The sequence below is a fragment of the Trachymyrmex cornetzi genome, unplaced genomic scaffold (genome assembly GCF_001594075.2).
Source record: "Trachymyrmex cornetzi isolate Tcor2-1 unplaced genomic scaffold, Tcor1.1 scaffold16, whole genome shotgun sequence".
Lineage (NCBI taxonomy): Eukaryota > Metazoa > Arthropoda > Insecta > Hymenoptera > Formicidae > Trachymyrmex > Trachymyrmex cornetzi.
This window is the reverse complement of record NW_017296201.1, coordinates 2,335,911-2,356,490: the sequence shown is the minus strand read 5'-3', so window position 1 is coordinate 2,356,490 and position 20,580 is coordinate 2,335,911. Positions and strand designations below refer to the sequence as shown.

The 20,580-nt window shown below is 37.4% G+C and overlaps 1 protein-coding gene across 1 annotated transcript in view; it reads left to right on the top strand.

Moving 5' to 3' along the window:
• Positions 1-20,580, top strand: part of LOC108758559 (fibrillin-2) — a 48,235-nt gene that overhangs the window by 2,588 nt on the left and 25,067 nt on the right. Inside the window, exons 2-8 of the mRNA XM_018503561.1 lie at positions 12,607-12,786; positions 15,946-16,276; positions 16,931-17,082; positions 17,632-17,763; positions 18,779-18,901; positions 19,321-19,578; positions 19,937-20,206. Of these exons, the coding sequence (XP_018359063.1) occupies positions 12,607-12,786; positions 15,946-16,276; positions 16,931-17,082; positions 17,632-17,763; positions 18,779-18,901; positions 19,321-19,578; positions 19,937-20,206 (1,446 nt within the window). The remainder of the gene's footprint in view (positions 1-12,606; positions 12,787-15,945; positions 16,277-16,930; positions 17,083-17,631; positions 17,764-18,778; positions 18,902-19,320; positions 19,579-19,936; positions 20,207-20,580) is intronic.

Below are 20,580 nucleotides of genomic sequence, written 5' to 3'. Positions count from 1 at the left end.
CCGCCATTCTTCCCTCAATTACGACGTAACTCTCTGCCGATATCTTGGAAACCGATACGTTTCTTCTACGAGAGATTCTTTCTATTATTCTTTCATTAATTTGAAAACGATAGTGCAGACAATTAGAGTAAAAATGTTGGTTTATACGCGAAAGATCCTCACCGATCAGCGTTTTCCCGCAGCATCATCCCGCATGTCGCCCGTCGTCGTTTCACCCCCGGAATCACCATCGGCATTTCTGTCGTTTCGACTGGGTTCGCTTTCTCACGGTACATTGGTTCCTTCCATGGACCGGCTGCTCCGGGCGGACTCCATTCCCCAAATTCCGCTTCGCTGTTTCCTACTGTCATAGCAGTTTCTCTCCTACCCGACATCGACTGTACGAGCGGCGGGCTTGCAAGTTCAAAGCACTGTTCGCAATCCTTAAGGCTAGAAGACTTTCATCTCGAAAAACTCGCGCGTCTTTCCTCCGTCGGTTTCCTTAAGCGGTCTCTTTACTCGCGATTATCGGCTCGAGGAAATCGGAAGCGGAAGAAAATCCTCTCGCGACACGCAGAAGAAATCAGGGTTGAGAACGTTATACTTTATAAAAGTAACGTGTTACTATTATACCATTATTTTTTGTAAAAAGAATAACTCGTTACTAATTTTAAAAACTAACGCGTTACTATTATCATTACTTTTCGTTACTTTTTTGTGATATTAAAGTAAGATATTAGATTTAAAAATTACATCATTTAATAATCAATGTTAATTATTAAAATCAATATTGAAACTTAAAATTCTGAGCTAGTTTTATAACAATTTTCTTTATATATTAAGCTTATATCTAATAAATCTTCGATAATTCTTTATATTATTGTTTTTATTTTTTAATATATGATTATCTGTAGGGAATTCAATTGTAATTTATAGACGTAGATTTTATTGAAAATTTCATGTACACTACAGATTTTCAATATTTTTGTTATAAAATATTTCTATAGCCAATTACAAAATAATCCGATTCTATTGAATAATTATGAAGAGAATAAAAGATTAAAGTAACTGCTATAAAAATGTAACGACGTTACCGGTACTGTTACAGACAGAAAAAAGTAATGATCATTATTGAAAAAAAGTAACGAAAATAATAACGCGTTACTTTCCAACTCTGAAAGAAATGAAAACTCTGTAAGAGCGTCGAGTTTACCGAATGCTCACGAAACGAGTAAGAATGGGAGCGAAGATCCTATTTAAAAATTCGACGCTTTTTGCTACAGTTTCATTTTTAAAGTGTACCTTTTTATTGAATCTCTTCTGTGATAAAAACGGTAATAAAACATTAAGATAATAACGATGCTTTTTTCCATTAAACTCTCTTGGAAACTTGGAAAGATACAAGTTTTATGACTGTGTTATTTAATTATGGAAAGAAGTTGGAAAATAATTATCGCAAAAGTACCCGGCAAAAGGGAACGTATCAATAGTTTAAGATCCAATCGATTTGTAATAATCGCGAGGAAATTGCCAACGAGATAACTTTGCGACGACTTACTTTCACTCTCTCTTTCGCCTATTCCTTATTGAAGTCGGTATGATAATCGGTGATCATTTTCGCGATTCCTACGTTATTACGTACTTGACATGGGCGCCGCCTATATATTAACCTGTTATTTTTCACCGAGAATTAAATTACTAGTCGGTGGAATACACGCAGAATCCAAAATGCTTGTAGAGCGATCGAGTAGATAAAGCATGCCCCGCAGTTAACAGGAGAATCGGACAGCGCGGGCCGTGCAATTTGCGCATACCTGGATACCCGCAAATTGACCTAGCTGGCATTTTTATTCGAATTTGCCTCAATCCTGGCCCATTTTTGCGCGCAATTCCGCGTCCATTACGTATGCTAATGAGTTTTGTAACTCGGCCGAGCACCCGAGCGCACGCGTGCACGCCCTGTTTGCTTTAGCGAAAACGTACGGGCGATAAATCACGCTGGAACTGGCGGGTAATTGCACGCGTGTCCGCGGTACGTCGGTAAGTATCTCTCTCGAAATCCGATCTCTCGTTTTGTCTACGATTAGATCTGACCTCGCGGCGACGTGGTCGGTGCGATCACCAGCGGTGTAAATTCTTCAGAATGTTATTGCGAGAAGAGTTTCGTCAGCTAGAAATATATTTGTATCTCTATACCACTTTTTTAAATTTCCCATTTATCTTTTATATTTTTGTTTATCTGAAAAGGTTAAACTTTATTTAGAAATAAAACGTATTGAGATAGATATATACATGTCGTATGTATTTCGACGATTTTTGAATTATATGGGAAAAAAATGTTCTATCCTCTTGAAAAGTCATCTTCATTCCCGTGAAAATCGCAAAAAACCGTGAAAAATACAAAAAAAAAAATGGAAAATGCGGGTAGAACATGCTTTGAAAATTGATGAAGAATTTTTTCATTTATACTAAATAAGGTTTTTTTATTTTATTTATTGTGAAACGTTATGAAATTTTAATCAGCAGTTGTAATCACGTTCGAAAAGGAATAATTATAAAAAGTTATTTTAAAATATACAGAGGTAGCAGTGACACACTAATTAACAATTTTCGCTTTTGGCTCAAGATTTCCAATTGTGGCTGAGTTTATTTGAATTCTTGTTTGTGTACTTGCTACTAATTAAATCTGCATTTCTGATCGGTGCATGATTTTATGACTTCGTAATTGAACAAACCAATGCGGTAATGCATATATGTGCAAGTACATGCACGAGTACTGTGAGGTGCATTTCCATATGCATGCACCAACAACCCGGATGGATGCGCGCACTTTCGGTATCCCGACGTACACACGTATTTCATTTTCACTGAAGCCCTTTTACATTGTTGCCTGAACACAAATACCGAACACGAAAACGCTTTAGGCCACTATTGTTCGCGAAGAGAGAGTCGCCAATTTATATCAGAAATTCGAACTACCCGCGCGGCCACCGGATGATAATAGCCAGAACACCTTACGTTATTTATGACCGTACATGAAACGGTATTAATTAATTTCCGTACCCCGGTGACATTCGCTAAAATTTATCGGTATAGTAAAATTCGCATTTCGTCGTCCATATTTCGCAGAAAAGTTGTACGATTTTCTGAGGATTCCCCGTTTGTGATCCGTCGCGCGCAATAAAACGTTTTTAACAATACCGGCAGAGTATATTTATTGCTGTCAACAATAGTTTGTTGTTCGATAAAGTTTTATGCGAATACGCGCATCTAGCGATTTTTTGCACGCAACAATATTTCATTTGTTATTTATTTTTGACATTTTCCGTATTTACGTGAAATTCGATAATTAAATCATATGGCTATGTATTTTGATCCTTCATTTCCTCCTTTCCGTTAATGTCTCTTAAAAATTTTAACACGTATAAAAAAGGCGTCGTCATGGTTACAAATGTATAAAAAATGTGATAACATCATTATAAAGTAACGTCGATAATAGAAATTATATTTCACAGTTCGCGTGAATCGTAGCGTGTCGAAGATTGAAATTAACCGTGGAATTACGTCGACTCGAAGTTACAATCACAGACAGATTTTTTTCTCAAATCTCCGATCACTCCGGGCGATTATTAATCAGAACTCCAGTCCAGATCCGGTTTTCACGTCGTGGACTTACTTTAGCGCTTATTTTCATTTACCATCTCTTATCGTGGTGTTCCGTGAACACTATGTGTAACGAGAAACCCGAGCCAGCTTCCTCTTACCGTAGCCGACTATCGTCTCGCGTGTTTCCTTAGAGCCCTATAACTTAATAGTGACTTAGTTTAGTACAGAATTATCAGATGTGGCAGGATGTAAGTAACGGATCTCTTCGAATACGTGGCGGAAATCTCGAACATCACGATAGTAATCGAAACTTTTAAAGTCTTGAAAGTCTTCAACATTTTCAAAATATATTTCTTCTTTTATAACTTTACGTTATTATATTAACTTTTATATTTAACCGACACGAATAACAATTAGTATATTGAACGTTTTAGATGTCTTAATTTCCGTAATTATGCAGGAGACAGTTTTATAATGAAATCTTTTCGAGAGATAATCCAAAATCTCAAACTGATATAGTAATTGAAACTTCCAGAGTCTCGAAAGTCTTCAAAATTTCGAAAATATAATCTCTTCTTTTATAACTTTACGTTATATTAATTTTTTATGTAACCGATACGAATAATAGTTTCATTTTCAGATCTCGAAAGTCCTCAAGATTTTGAAAATATATCTGTCCTTTCATAATTTTATGTCACTATTATAATTTTTTATTCAGTACGATCGAATTTTATTTGCAAGTATTTCAAATATTTTAGATATGCAAACACTAAACACTTCTCCAAGAAAAGATTTTCTTGGTACTCGAGACTCTCAAGAATTTTAGAACTTCCCAGTGTCTCGATAATATTTCAAGCAATTCGAGTCTTTATACGATCAAATTGTTTGAAAACTTGAGGAGTAGGATTCGAACGACCATCGCTAGCTCAGATCTCTTCGATCTTCTGTACTCTGTAATCACCGCGCGCGACGCGCAGTTTGTTTCTCTTTTATATTTCCTCCATCGTAATCTGAATTGATCCCAGATGATGGGAACGTTGTTTATTGCTTTTCGCAGCGGTGGGTAATTTCAGGAATAATCAACGTCTTCACGCAGCGCGTGTCGGAAGGCGGTTATTATAATATACTGCGAACTGGATGAAATATAAATTGATCGGACGATTATCGAGGTGTTCAGATTACAGGATCCGGGAACGGTCTGTCGGAATGTTTAAATTGCTCATACGAAGACGTGACTTGGCGACACGAGGCGAAACGAGACGTCGCGTTGCTTTTGCGGTTGCTAATATCCGTTATATATAATAAGCGGCGAACGGTATACGCGAACTTGATATGCAAGTCGGTTGCCTATTGAACCGATCGTCGTGTACTCTGCTCGCATTCGTCGTGATGAACGACGCAAGTCGAGCAGCTTTATGTGGCTTCGATAAGTAATTCGATAGAACTGTGTCAGTGCCCGCCTCGCAGCGGGGAAAACTTCGTGCCGTCTTAAAAGCAGTTTCTGGCGCGGAAGAGTAGACGTCGTCGTCGTTTCAGGAAAAAGTCTCTTTTCGTATGATATACGCGAAACTGTATCGTTCTCTTCCTCATCTCCCTCCCCATCCTGAGCGAGATCCATCTCGCGACTGACGGTCGTCGTGAAGATCGGACGTACTGATAGGAACTTCTCCGTACCGGAGAAAAATTACACAGTTTCTTTCCACCCGCTCTTCTTTTTTTCAACATAAAAAGATCAAATCTGAATTTTAATACGCATTTAAGAAATTGTGAACCTTGCACACAAAAATGCATAATGTACGCAAATAATAATAATTACTTCCTACGTACTTAAAAAGTCCGCAAATTTATCATAAAGTTTATCAAAAGCATCATATTTATTCAAAAAATATTCTGAATCTTAGTAAGTTTAATACTTCAACCAAGATTATTACATTAAAACGAATACGATTTGCTTATTATATAAAGTTGCTTTCGATCAATTTTATAATATTCTTCAAAGGAAATAAATAGAAAGTGAATTTTGAGTACATATTAATGAGTTTTTTTATTTATCATATCAAGAAAATATTCCGTGTTAAAAAAAATCGGTTACTTAAAAGGAAGAAGATAAATTGAGTAATCATCTTTTCTTAGCAAAAGCGACATTTTTCTGTATGTAGTGTAATTATATTTTTATTCCTTTCGCCATTTTTGAATCTTTTTTTTGTTGACTGTCTTTTTACTGTTTTAGGTTTTAAAAAAAATTCAGAGTTACTTTTTAACTCTGTTACGTTATCAAATATTTTTTTTAACTGAAATATTAAAATCAGTATTTAATAAAAGTAAAAATCTGAGAGTGAAATTTGAGAGTGAAATTCTGCTTATGCCAAAAAAGATTACGGACGCGGGGTTAATAGAGAGCATATATTAGCAGAAGCAAAATTATGTATGTAATGAGATGGCGACGCGTGTGTCGCGACATTAATAATCGCATGAGCCTAAAGCTCCATTTTGGATAATACATAATTTATATTCGAATCATTATTAATTAATTCAGAATAGACGATTCTGTTTATAACTTTGTGCGTCGAGTAATTAAGAGAAAATGGCAAAATGCATAATAAAACGACACAAATGGAATTCTGTTCTCTTGAAGTCTGACGCGAATAATAGATCGTCGAGGGAAGACTTCAGGATTCTGTAAAGTAACTTTCAAAATTTCACGTCGCGTTAAATATGTGAATAAAAAGGAAAAAGAAGACGCGAAACTATTTATCGCGGTGTAGCGCGAGACATTTCTTTATAGAACCGTCTCCTGCATAATTGCCGAAGTTTAAGAGATATCGGTAGGTCCGCGGAAAGCGCTATAGAAAATCCATGGCATTAAAGCGCGAAACTTAGGCTCGCAGTTCTCGGCGTATAAGCGAGACAGTCGTGGAGACGAGAAAACGGGAGGAGTAAGCCTCCACGGCGCGAACGTCATTACTTATTCCCGCGTTGCGCGGAACCTGGTGACGACAGATTTATCGGGTGAAAAATTCACGGAGGAAGGAACACGACGTCGTCGCGCGGTGTCTTCGGTTTCGGACTGCCAAATGGGAAAACGTTGTTCCTGTTGCGGAGAGATTGCCCGACCGAGAACGTCAGTCCGGTCCGAGGCGCGAGAAGGTGCGCGCCGCAAATAAATCGACGTGACCGATATCGTCGTCGGAAGCCCATCTCCCTCGAAAGAGAGAGAGAGAGAGAGAAAGGACCGCTGTTTACGGAAGCCGCGAATAATTTAGACGCCGAGACGGGGAGGTTCTACCTCTTTTTCTACTTGAAACATTTTTTTCTTCCTCTTTTCCTCGCGATACTCTCGTGGAACGGCGATTCAGAGGAGGCCACTGTAAAGTAGACGGGGATCGATTTTTATGCGAGCAGGCTACGAAAATTAACTACTTTTCCTCCGTGAACCGCATCAGGCTCTTAAGCGTACAGGTTATGTAAATAAAATATGCGGTAAATGTTTTTGTTTTTATTTATCGAAGCAAGTACCTCGATGAATATAAAAGGTACGAGTACACTTGTGTACATCCCTTAGGGGAGACTACCTAACACGTTGTATACCGTGGGACACATTTGTTATTTTTTTAACAATAATGAGATTTTTAATGTTGACTGCTCAGTTGTATTACTTTTCAACTAAATTAGTAACTGAGTTGCCAACATTAAAAATCTCGTCATTGTTAACAAAAATAATAATTACGTATTAATCCCAAGGTATACGTGTCCCTAGGCACCGCAGCCTCTCTTATTTATCTCCATAATATTTTATACAAAAAATTTATTCGTGTTGCTTTAAATGCAAAAATGTTTGCATTTAAAACGAGATAAATATATATTTGGCCATTGAAGAGAGAGATAGCGAAGAGTCTGAATGCAAAAAGCAACGCAAAAGGAACTAAAGATCATAGAAGATATAGATGAATAAAGAAATTATAATTCTAAATAAATGCACGTCTGATTATTGATATCAATTTGTACAAGAAAATTTCAAAATACAAGGCAAATACTTTTATTTTTAAAAATATGGATGTGGATATTAACACCATGCAGTGTTTAAGTATATAATTTTTACCATGTGGGGTATTAATACAACACAAAATGCTCTAATAGGGGTGTAAATTTAAAACCCATGGTGTTTACATCAACACGAATATGGTACACATTTAAAATCCATGCTGTATTTAAACCCATATCATATTGGTGTTCGTACAAACATCAACACGACGAGAATTTATGTACATAAATACCGCATAGGGTCAAATCCATTCTCATATTTTTTACATTGTTGAAGTGAAAAAAAAAAAACGAGATCGTTAATACGAGTCGTAGTCATTTTCCGCATTTTACATCTCCGAGCAGACGTTTCTATATACGTTCTGCGAATAAAGAGCACTTCCTTCCGGTCGCTCTCGTAATAATTCAGCGGTCGAATATTCAGAATACAGAGAGTGCATTTGATAAAATTTTTCCAAGGCATGTCGAGGCGACGATTTTTTATTTAAAGCATATCCGGCGCGCGTTTCTATGCCGGAACGTCTCGATGGGCTTTCTTTTCCTCCCGACATCCGCAACGATTGTGTTCGGGAAGCATGACGAGCCGGATGACGGTAGGCGAGATCGCCACCGAGGTGGGTAATCGTTAAGAGGTAGACACCGAGACACGTCGAATCTGCGATTTCGATCGGAGGGAGGTCTTAATGGACGCGCGTGACTAACCGTCCTTTACCTCGCGTGGCGCGCTGTCAAAGTCGTTGACACCGGAGAAGTCGAGATCATTGATCGCTCGTCGTTTGCACATAACACATACGCCGCACCGAGAGCTACTCGAAGGAAGCTGAAGCTCTATACTGAAGGATGTTTCGGGAGGAAAGATCAATACTTGGCGTGGCGGACCAATGGGTATAGACGTGAAGAAAAAAAAAGAAAAAGAAAAAAAAAGGTGAAAGGAATGAAAAACGTACCAAGTAAGCGAAAGGAAGAATCGATATACGTAAATTGCGATTCATAGTTTCTGACCGTTCCTGTGTGTGTTACGACTAACGATACGTCCATGTCGAAGGGAGCGCGTTAATTTGGGCACGAATAGGAACGATGAATCATTTTGCCGCAGCGCTCTTATATATCATCCGTCCGTTCTCGGACATTTTTATTTCTTCGCTTGTATGTCAAAACGTTCGAGGGCTGCGAAAGATTATCAAACGTAAAATTCCATTGATCTCCAACTTGGTTCGAAGGACGGACATATTCGCTGATCTAGCGACTGTCGGCTTTATGTAGCCTTTGATTTATCGATCGCAGAAGGTAAGCCAATAATCTCGAGTGACTAGAATTATATTCACCCATTCGCGTATAAGCGCAAACTGACTCACTCCCCGTGCAGTCAATTACATAAATTGGGGCCCGTGTTACTTTAATTAAGCGTTTAATTCTTCGTTTAATCTCGCGGAAAGCCGCGTCACGTCTTGTAACCCTTGCGAAAGTTAACGTTTCGACCAGTGCTGGATCCCCCGCGCGATGAAACGCGTTTGGAAAAAAGAGAAGAGAGAGAGAGAGAGAGGGGGGGGGGGGGGACTCTTGAACGAGAGAGGTCCGAAGCGGAGAATATTACACGTTGAATACTTCGACGTACCTCGGAAACGGAATTTGTGCGCTCTTTATTTAATGAAGTGTCCGATTTACATCGTACAGTCGCATCTAAGCTTCTTAAAGAGAAGATGAAAACCGTACAATTTAATTCAATTGATTCAAATTTCAGCTTGAATCGAGATTTAGGTCAGTCGTTTAAGAATTTGCTTATTGCCGCGTTCATCAAAAGCGAATGCTCCTGGAAGGGACAAATTAATAAGGAAACTTAAATATATACGAGAGAAAATTAGAATCTTGACGCCGGGGTACGTTGGCAGTATGTTCACGACAATTTACGATGTATTTTGTAATAGCGAGAGAGAGAGGGGGAGAGAGAGAGAGAGAGAGAGAGAGAGAGAGAGAGAGAGAAAGGTAAACCGCAAGTTGTCCCAAGTTTTACTACTGGTCGTTTTATCACTGGTTGATAGACTGTATGAAAGACCCGACAACAGAAGGGGAGCCAGAAGAGATACTTTAAAGGGAGAGACTAGCCGTTTGAAAATTTATGTTCCTTTTACCGAGAATTTTTTAATCTGTACCAGAGATTTGTTGCCGAGAATAAATGTGAAAATTCTGTTAAAGCGCAATAAAACGAACGCTTTTTACCGTTTACATCTGCAAAAACGGAATCGTATAAAACTCTTTGTGCGTAAGATCGTAGCTAAAATACGCTTTTCATAATTGAAAGCGCAAAAATTAAAAATTTGTATAGAAAAAAAAAGAATCGGGGTGAGAAATCATAGATACCAGGGTGGTTCTCAATAGGTTCGAAACGCGATGTTTCCTCGCGCGAATAAAACGAAAGTCATTCGTTTTCGCGACTCACGTTCCTGGGACGATTTATTTTACCCCGGCCACGTTCGTCTCGTTGACATCCATCGCATCGCCATGCGGCCGATGGTCCTGCGGTAAAATTTTTGCGGCGGAAGCGCACCGCACACGCCAGACATCACGACGTGACCGTATATTATATTGCCGCGGAATTATTCAATTTTAATCCCACGTCACGCAGTGCCTGCGCGACCGCGAGATCCCCCACGTGCTTGACACACGTCTTTCCCTCTTTCTCGTCGCAGGACTTACTGCCAGAGTACGTGCATTGTCAAGGTGTACGGTACTTATTGTGTGCCACGCTCGTGCGATACTGATGGAATGCACGTGCACGTGAAAGCACAAGTAGAGGATTTTCATTTTCTAATCGCACACCGTGATTTATAATACCGAACATGTACAATAATAACAACAATATTACAAAGACAATAGGCAACTAAGAGCTAGTACACAGTTATTATTAATGTACGTTACAATTCTTCTTTATTCTTCACTTGTACACCCAAGGACTTCGATTCTTTCCTTCGGTTACTTTTTGAAAACTTCCAAAAATTCAAATTATTTTGTCTTTACGTCAAATTTGGTTGTAAGCAGACGTAAGGTTTAGCCGTGTCGTCAATCGCGCATGGACTATGAGCATTAATGTAAAAAGGTGATCATTTCTTAATTTGTGAAAATTTCCGAGGGAAAGTCTCGAAGTCCTTGATTGTACATATATTTTCGGCTGCTTTTTTCAGCTATCTTCATGGTATAACATTAGGTTTAATAATCCAAAAATTTTAATGCAATTGTTCTGGATGAAGGCCCAATTAATCAACCCAGAGTAATTCTCCACTTGATCATGTAAACGGCTCTTCTTAACAAGTCAAGATTTGTAAGATCGATTGTACTAATAACTTGCACCTCCATCCTGTTACGCACAATTAAGAATACAAATTATATAAAATTTGTCGATTAGACGTGTGTCTTCGTCCATGTCTACGTAACGTTTAAAATTATAAACTAATTTAGTTTATTAATTTCCGATCTTACAAATCTCGACTTGTTAAGAAGAGCCGTTCATATGATTAAATGGAGAATTACTCTGGGTTGACTAATTGCGCCTACATTCAGAACAATCGCATTTTTGGATTATTAAGCCTAACGTTATACCATGAAAAAAGCAGCCAAAACGTCAGAAATATATGTACAGGTGAAGAATAAAGAAGAATTGTAACTTACATTAATAATAACCGTGTACTAGCTCTTAGTTGCCTATTGTCTTTGTAATATTGTTTTAAATATTGAGAGCTCGATTAATTTATATTGTATAATAATAATAATAATAATGATAACAACTTTATCGAGTGCAACTGTTAACGTTAAATACAAATAAACAGATAGTAATACAGTAAATTTGATACTGAGTATCAGCTACACAGCGATAGGCGGGGCGACAGCTACAAAGTAGTTGATTTGAAGCCGTATCTGAATATCAGATTAAATTTTAGATTTTGACAATTCTGAACAAGCAAATTCAAAACAATTAGTATCACGAATACATGAAATATAGGCAGTCTAACACAAATAATACAATTATATATATAATACAGCTTTACAAATAATACAGTTTTACCAATATACAAAGTGCATAAGAAAGAGTAGGATTTAGTAGAGAAAGTATACAGGAGAAACATTTATAAAATATTTTTGTGTACAATTATATGCAAATATTAATGTAGAGTATAGAGTAAAGTGAAGGAACTATGAACACTCAAGGAAAAAGTCAAGTAAAGCTGACGATTATCGATCAATAAAAGTCTTTAAAAGATTCTCCAATTATTTGACTTTAAACTACGATAATTGTCATTTATATATTATCAATGTATGAATAACTATAATTTTAAATAAAAAGCAAAAACACCTTGTGCTGTTTGGAATTAGGTACCACCCGCCACGCAGGGAGCAATGTCGAATCGGTTTTGTTTAAAATTATGGTTTACATCAATGATATGTAAATGTTAATTAATGATTTACAGCTAATATCCTTTGAATAAAGGCTTCTATAATTAATAAATATAATCGGTTTTAACTTTTCCCGTAGGAATATTCGCAATTCCCCATTCTCTCCTACATTAAAACCATCGAAAACATGTAATGGTATTTACCTTAAACAGCGTGTGCATTCTATGGTCTTGTTATAGTTCAACATTAATTGTAAGCGTGTACCGGACTATTATTGGAATTGAATGTGAGAAATGAGAGATTATCACTTCTCTGATATATATACCGCAATAATGTCGTTCGCATTTACCCGGCATTCGCAATTCTCTCATTTTCCCCTAAATATTATTACGTAATATAATATATGATATATAAAATATAATATATGTTGAATCCAACTAAATATCGTTGGATTGGACTTTCGGACACGTGGGAGGTTTAACGGCACATCAAAATTTTCATCCAAGTGCCAATTCAGCGTGCCATCGTAGCTTCTAGTGTTTATAGCTTATGCATTCATGATACGATCGTAAAGCCTGTTTTCCTCGCTTTCAGGAATCCTCGGCGATTGTCCGGTGCGGCCACCGCAATGGGGAACTGTGAAGGAGAGAGTTCTTCAGGACGGTCCTCTACAGATTGTGTACTCGTGCGAGCCGGGCCGTAAACTGAAGGGTCACAAGATAGCGACTTGCACCTCTAACGGTTGGGACCAACCCGTCCCGAAATGCGTGCCTCGTAAGATATCGCCTCTACTTTAAATAAACCGCTCTCGTCAAGTCGCGTTGCGGGAGGACACGTGTCTAAATCTTAAGTTCAAGCAGTCTTTCGTCGGGATTAATTGGGCGTGGAATCTACGATACATCAATCTCCATCTCGCGTTCTACGTCGCTGTTACTTTTACTCAATTGACATTCATCTGTTCGCAGAACGTATTTGTATCTTCTTCAGTTTAACAGCAATTAATCGTCACCTCGATGATTTATTTATTAATCGAGCCGAATATATTTGTACATCGCGTCCTCGATAATTACAGTATGTAAACAGTATTGCTGGGAAATGGGGTTCTATTTTAAATAATTCTGCATGTCAATTTATATTGTTTGAAATAGTCAATGATTTATGTTGATACAGCTGACGTAATTAACACCGTTTGCAAATCGCGCGTCTATTCTGGACACATTTATATATTAAGGAATATTCTGAATTATTCTCGGATTGGAATTAGAGTAAATTAATGATTTGTGCGTATCACGTATCACATGATGTCCCCGCTATGTCCATAGCTATGCGGCATTATACTAATTTGATCGACGTAAGTCAATTATCCACATGAAAGGGAGCTTAACTCCTCGTGCCTGGCTCGGTTGAAGCCTCGACGCGCGTGTTCAATAGAACTGACGGACAAATCCGTTTACTGCGAGACATCGTGCTGTCGAAATAAAGGGACTCGCAGCATCAAACTCGCTCTTAATATCGCAAAGGGAATCAAGATTTTACTTAGTCAATCGGACACCGAACTCATGATCGACAGACGGAGATTGCTGCGGATATATGATGATTAAACTCGCTTCCTTTCATTGTTCATTTTGATCGCAATCTACGCGTTTCAGAGATAAATTTCATCTCAATTTATATATCGATCTATACTCTGAAAAGCATTATTTTCCATTTCTTGACATAATTATGTGCTTCTACAATCAAATAATTATTCAAAACTATGAATATAAAAAAAGTTACGATCCGTGGAATTAAATGCTATCCATATATCGTTCTGTCGCGTTAATCTAAGCTACAGTTGGAACTATATTTAAAATTACATTTTTATGAAAAAGACGGGCGCGGAAGGAGGAGAGAGATATGTCAGAAGGTCCCGAAAGTTTCGAAGAACAATTTACCCAAGACGCCCATTCCTATGATTTGTGGAAACACGACTTTACCGTGGGATTCAATTTTCACCGATGCTCAAGTTATCGGCATATCTTAAGCCGGGGGTTGGCATTGCTCCCAAGACTGCAAATATATAGGGTGTCTTCCGTTCTTTGCACTTTCAGAATCGGTGGAGAACTTTTTTAATTAAAAAAAAAAAAAAGAGGAGAGAACGGAGGGTCAGGCAGCGACCGGATTATTTATTTCAGCTTGTAATTACCATCGTCGTATTATTCTTATCATTAAATAATTGATTTCGCAGTTTATACGTATACCTCACTGTCATCAAACCGATGAGGTATCGATGATATCGATGATGTTGAAACTAATATCTGGCCACCATTGCACCCCTTCGACCACGTCCCTTTAGCGACCAGGTACGGTGAGGACGAAATTCCCGGATGGGGAAAATTCGCGGAGTAGCGTTTCGGTGCTCCAGGAACGCGCCTCGTTCCATCGCATGTGCTATCGGTGGCACGAGATTCGCCGACATAACATAGCTCGCATTCGCCTCGATGGAGATAAGCCGCCAAGTCATACACCCGGCCCGGACGTTACAAGCATACGTACACGTCCCCCACCTTCCTGTCTCCCGTCGGTTTGAGGCTTTGATCGGGATGCGCCGCTTGTGTGCTTGTCCAGAGCCAGAGGAGCTTATACGCTTATACCAGTAGCTTGCGTTCATCAATGATTAGACGCGCGTATATATCTGTGAATTATTCGAAGGTATTGTGCAACGCGAGAAATGATAGACAGAACGAATAAACGTCTATATGTCCAAAGGTTCAGATACGCGGAAATAAAAGATTTGTTGTAGCAGCAAAAATTTGCGTGTGGTAGCTAAATTCCAGTCGTAACATGGATACCTAACGTCGTATCTGCGAGGTCCAATTTCCATTAGCTGTGAGGCCTAAATATTATCGTTGTAACAGACAAGCATTTCGCTATTATGTCGATCTATTGATCATTGCAACGAACGTTTTCTGTGTAGCAGACTATTTTTGGTAGCAAGTACAGTTTCAACAAATCATATTTAGCTGTGGTAGAGACAATTTTCTTTTACACGGACATATCCGATAACTAACTTTATGCTGCTAAATAAATTGATCTATAACAGACATGCATACTTTGCTATTCACGTCCTTATATTAGTTACAGCAGCAAATCCTTTGTATGTATTAACAAATTTCATAGCTAATGCAATTGCAGCTAATCAGAATTAGCTGTAGCCAGCAACATTTTTTTCCGTGTAGTAGCAAAAAGCTGACGCATCCTGATTGAAAAAAGCTCCAATTTATGAATAATGAGTTAAAATTAATTACTATGTTAGAAAGTAAACATTTTACGGAAGGATACGTAACATTTGATACTTATTTTTATGTAGTTGACGTATTTTTTTAAGAGGTATTTTTAGGAATAATGTCTTCTCTCGCTTCTGAGTTGCATAAAAGTGCAGATTTTTACGGAAGATAATCTTCGGATTTATAAATGATAGTGTGAATAGCGCGTACTCGACTGCTTTACGAGTTACTTAGAGCTGATACGAGAATTATGCATGTAAAAAATATATTATTTGATAGCATTCTCGTATGCGATAAAAGGCGGTAAAAGTATCTGTCCTCGTGTTGGATCACCGTACATATCCAATGAGATTAATCCTCTGTGATGTGTAAAGCTAACGCCGGAATACCTCTAGAAACATTTTTACTCGGTAAAACGAATATTCTATTTAAAGTCCATTCGCCGGGCGTGTATGAGTGACGAGAATTTAATTAAAATTCCTTTAATTATAATTGCAAAATGGATATTTTATTTGCGCTAGTACAATAAATGTATAAGGCGCTAATGATTTCGCGATGAACGAATATTTACGTTTTATTATTCATTAACAATTTACAGCGATTACATTATTCTATTCGCGAAATAGGAAGTGCTTAGCTCTGACGTCATACGCTATGTTCTGTGTAGATAATATCCTACGACGTTTCCGTAACGATCTTTATGTCGGCGATCAACCAATCGTTCCGGACAGGGACAAGGTACAAATCGCGAAGGATCGTCTTAAGGCATTAGAGAGGATAGATGATTTAAAAAAGCGTAGAAAAACGAAGGAGGGCAACAAGAGGAAAAAGAAAAGGAAGAGGCCGGTGAAATCCTCGTCAAGACTACCTACGGCAACAAGATTAAACGAAACCGTAGTGTCCCAATTGGATATCAGCTGTGCTGCGAAGAAAATCCTTAGAAAGGGACTCATCAAGGCCCCTTCGATCGAGAATGCTCGCCCCGCCAAATACGCCAGGTTTGTTGTTGCACAAACAAGTTGCAAAACAACTCTGAAATAATGAAAAAGCTTTATCTTGAGCTCCCTTAGAAAGTAACAGGAAATTAACATCAACTTTTTTCAATTAAGTATACACATATAAGTATTTATTATTTTATATAATCTTTTACATGTACACGTTTTGTTACGTATATTTATGTCTATATATAGATTATATACACGTACAATATACACTAATTTAAAAAGTAATTAATGTGATTACGAGAAGAAACGTAATGGCTAAAAAAATATAATAACAAAATTGGTTTTAACTTCCCGTTACTTTTTTCACAACCTCTAACAAGATTATTTTTTTTAGCATTCTAAAATCCATTTAAATTCTTTCAAATTCCAACTGTCTTAACCATCTGCAGTCCAAACTGTTTTCACGAATGAGCGAAGTATTTCATTCCCAATTTCATTGGCTGGTCTAATATGAATCAGAGAATTTTTATTACTTGGAGAAATTTACAGAGACCTTAAAAATATAGTTTACCGATTACAATTGCACCGATTCGAATGTTTGAAGAGTTATAGGTTACCGCGACGCAGTATATCGAGTTCAACTCGACGTAGGACCGCAAAAGGTTAATACATGTATATACCTATAATAGGATGTGTATTGTCCTATAGGAGAAAGAACGTACTGCCGCCGTATAATCGATATCTGGTTGCGGTTTACGAGTGCGCGGATGGTTACGTCTTTGTGGATTCGACGACGGACAGGCTTTTTTGCAGTAACGGCACCTGGCTGGGACGTCGTCCGAGATGCGTGAGAGACAATCGTAAGCCACGAATAAAAATATTATCTCTTATTAACATAAAACTAGGCAAATAAGAGCTAGAACACAGTTGTTTGTTGTCTTAAATATAAATTTTTTTTCCCTCTTTAATTCATACAAGTGAAAAACAAAAAATCAACCTTTCGGTTGTTATTTGCAATCATTTTCAGGATAAAATAAATTCTTAAAATCCGTAATTAATATAAAAATGTGTATTGTTTTTGTCTTGTATGAATTAAAGAGGTTCTAATTCTTATTTGCCTAGTTTTATATTAATATTGTTTATTGAGAGCTCTTTTTATTATTATATTAATATTATCTCTGCTCAGTTTAATACCCACGTATAAAATAGCAAGCAGTTTATGTTTAATGTATGTGTTAATCACATTCTTTCCAATCTAATATCCGCAAATTTTTTCATATAAATATTAAGCACCAAGATCTGTTCCGAAAACGTGATTCTTTTTCTCGTTTAATTAAATCTATTATGTAAAAATCTGCCTGCACACGTGTGTGCGCGCTTTGTTATGAAATATGTGTTTGCTGTAGTAGAAGCCCCAGCGGATAAGGTGAAACGTTGCGATCAGGGAACAGGCGAATGCGAACACGTGTGCGAGGATACACCAAGCGGCATAAAGTGTTCCTGCTTCGACGGCTTTCGAGCTAAAGGACCGTCCTGTATCGGTAATCCATACGCCCACAGCCACATATAAATTCACCACTGCATATTTCACATTTTTATATCTTTTGAGGAAAGTCAAACTCACGTGCACAATCTCTCTCTCTCTTCCTCTCTCCTTTACTCGACATGCGATATTTTCGTCGATATTTCCCCACGAAATTCGCCTACCGTCTTCGTATTGACTACCTAGTCGTATCGATTCGTTATATTACCTGTTTTCGACATGCCAGTTTTTCATCTGTTGCACTTGATATTCGTAAATTTATGGAAACCACGAACGCACGCGAATAATCCATGTTGTCGTCGGAATGCTCGCGAGGTGAAAATAATTTCAGCTACGGATATACATACGTATAATGTACGAGTAGTAATTTTAGCGCTCTCGAAAACATACCCGTTGTAAACCACCGCTGTCTTAATAATGGGATTATCGGTTATGGAGCGTATCGGATTATTTAAGAGTCGGATTGCGCATATTGCTGTACGATATCGGCGCGATATCCAGTTTAAAAGCTGTTATCGATTCGGACATTTCTCAGCGTTTACCAGTTTTCTATTTTCGCTCCCTTCTCTCCGTCCTGTAATACATCGCATGTTTGCAGATCGTATCGCGTTTGTAGCCCGATGATTGCTCGATCAGCGTGTTACATAGCCCGAGTGTTACAATACGTGATATTCTAGCGTGTCGATAATACGCGACTGTAGCCATTGAATCTCTTATTCTACGACAAAATGCTAATAAATAACGGTTAGGATTAATTCTGAAGAAAATATACCAATCTTCCTTTAGCAGAACGTGTAAATTAATTATCCAATTTGGTGTAGCTCCGTCGTTTGATTAGCTTTGTCGTTTGCGTTAAAAATTTCATCAATCTTTTCGTTCTTTGTGAAAAAAAAAGAAATAAAGTTATAAGAATATTTCACAATTTAATTACAATGTTGCTGCGCTATTTATAAAACTGCGAAGTGCTTAAAATTTGATTATCGATTTTCCTTTTCTCTTTGATATTCTCTCAGACATCGACGAGTGTGCAGAAGGCATAGCAAAATGTACCGATATTTGTCGCAACGAGCCCGGATCGTACTCTTGCGAGTGTCATAGTGGTTTTCAGCTGGGGACCGATGGTCGTTCTTGCCAAGGTTAGTCATATAGAAGGAAAGATATCTATCTCTGACAAATATTTACTAATACTCGTCGGTTCCTCTTTATGTGTCGGCGTATTTATATTTGCACGTTGCGTTACCTACACTCCAAATTTCTTACAGTGAAATCTCACTCCAAGAGTAAAAACACAACGACCCTTGAAAAAAGTGAAAATATTTCACTTCTTGAATTGTCGCTCTTTTTCAAGAAGTAAAATATTTTCACTTTTTTTCAAGGATCGTTGTATTTTCACTCTCTTGGAGTGAGATTTCACTGCAAAAAATGTAGAGTGTAAAATTTATATGTATTAGCTTCAAGAAGCAATTTATTTTAGCGTTCTTTCATTCAATTTGTTATTTAATAAATGAACTTGTCGAGAGAAAAACTCTCTGTAAGGTACGTAACTATTACTCAGACATCAATGAATGCCTCTCGAACAATGGGCACGGACCTTGCCAAGGTACTTGTCGCAATCTCGAAGGAAGCTACGAGTGTAGTTGCACGGATATTCCCGGGTACAAATTAGCTGCTGACAATCAAACTTGCGAGGACATCGACGAGTGCGCGTTGAACAACGCGAATTGTTCTCACCTGTGTTTAAACACGCCCGGGAGCGTCTTCTGTCTCTGCCCGGATGGTTTTTATCTGACGAATGATTGGAAAACCTGTCAGGGTAAATATATTTCATATTTGTTTTCGACTGACTGTATTAACCCCTACTTTCAATTTTGTAATAAATTATTAAAATGTTTATCTTGAGATTTAACTGTTTATTGTATTAATTGCATCGTTAAGATTTAATTGTATCTCGAACATCTTTTACAAATTGTAATTTCCTTCTCATAATTTGGACCGATCGATTTTCCAATATTTACATTATTTATGATATTTACTTACGATTATCTAGCTTCTTTCATTCTATTGGAATTTTATGTACATTGCAAAAATAACATTATAAAGTCTGACGTATCTTTTTTCTTCCGCAAAAAAAAAACAGACATTATAAAATCTGAGTTATTTTTTATCTTTAGATATTAATGAATGCGAGGTAACTCCAAAGATATGTGCGGAGAACACTGAATGCGAGAATACAGTGGGATCATACAAATGCACAAGTACAATACATCCTCACGTGGTAACGAAGATCCTTCGAGAAGAGGACTACAACGATGACAATGAAGACGATGACGACGAAAACGAGAACAATGACGACGATGATTACGGAGAAGAGATTACCGAAATTCCGCAAAGCTCAAAATGCGAAAGTGGCTTTAAGAAAAATGAAAATTTAGAGTGCGTTGGTAAGTGCACAATCACAAGATAAAGTTATTAATAATAATTATCATATTATAAAATCCGATTGTCAATTGAAATATGATATTCAAATATGCTTAGATATTTTTAAATGAAAATGTTGATATACTTGCAGTAACTTTCTGCTTTTTATTTCTCTATTTTCTAAACTTTAATATTTTCAAGTGAAAAGTTGAGATTCTTCACTTTTGGTAACTTTCAATATTTATTTATTTATTTCCAAAATTGTTTTAAAAAAGCACTTTTTCAGCAAAAAAGTAAGACTTAAATAAAATGTTGTTCAAACGAATCATTCTGGCTGACATTACAATTGGGAGAGAGAATTCCATCGTTTTGGAGAGAAGATTGGCTTGACACGAGA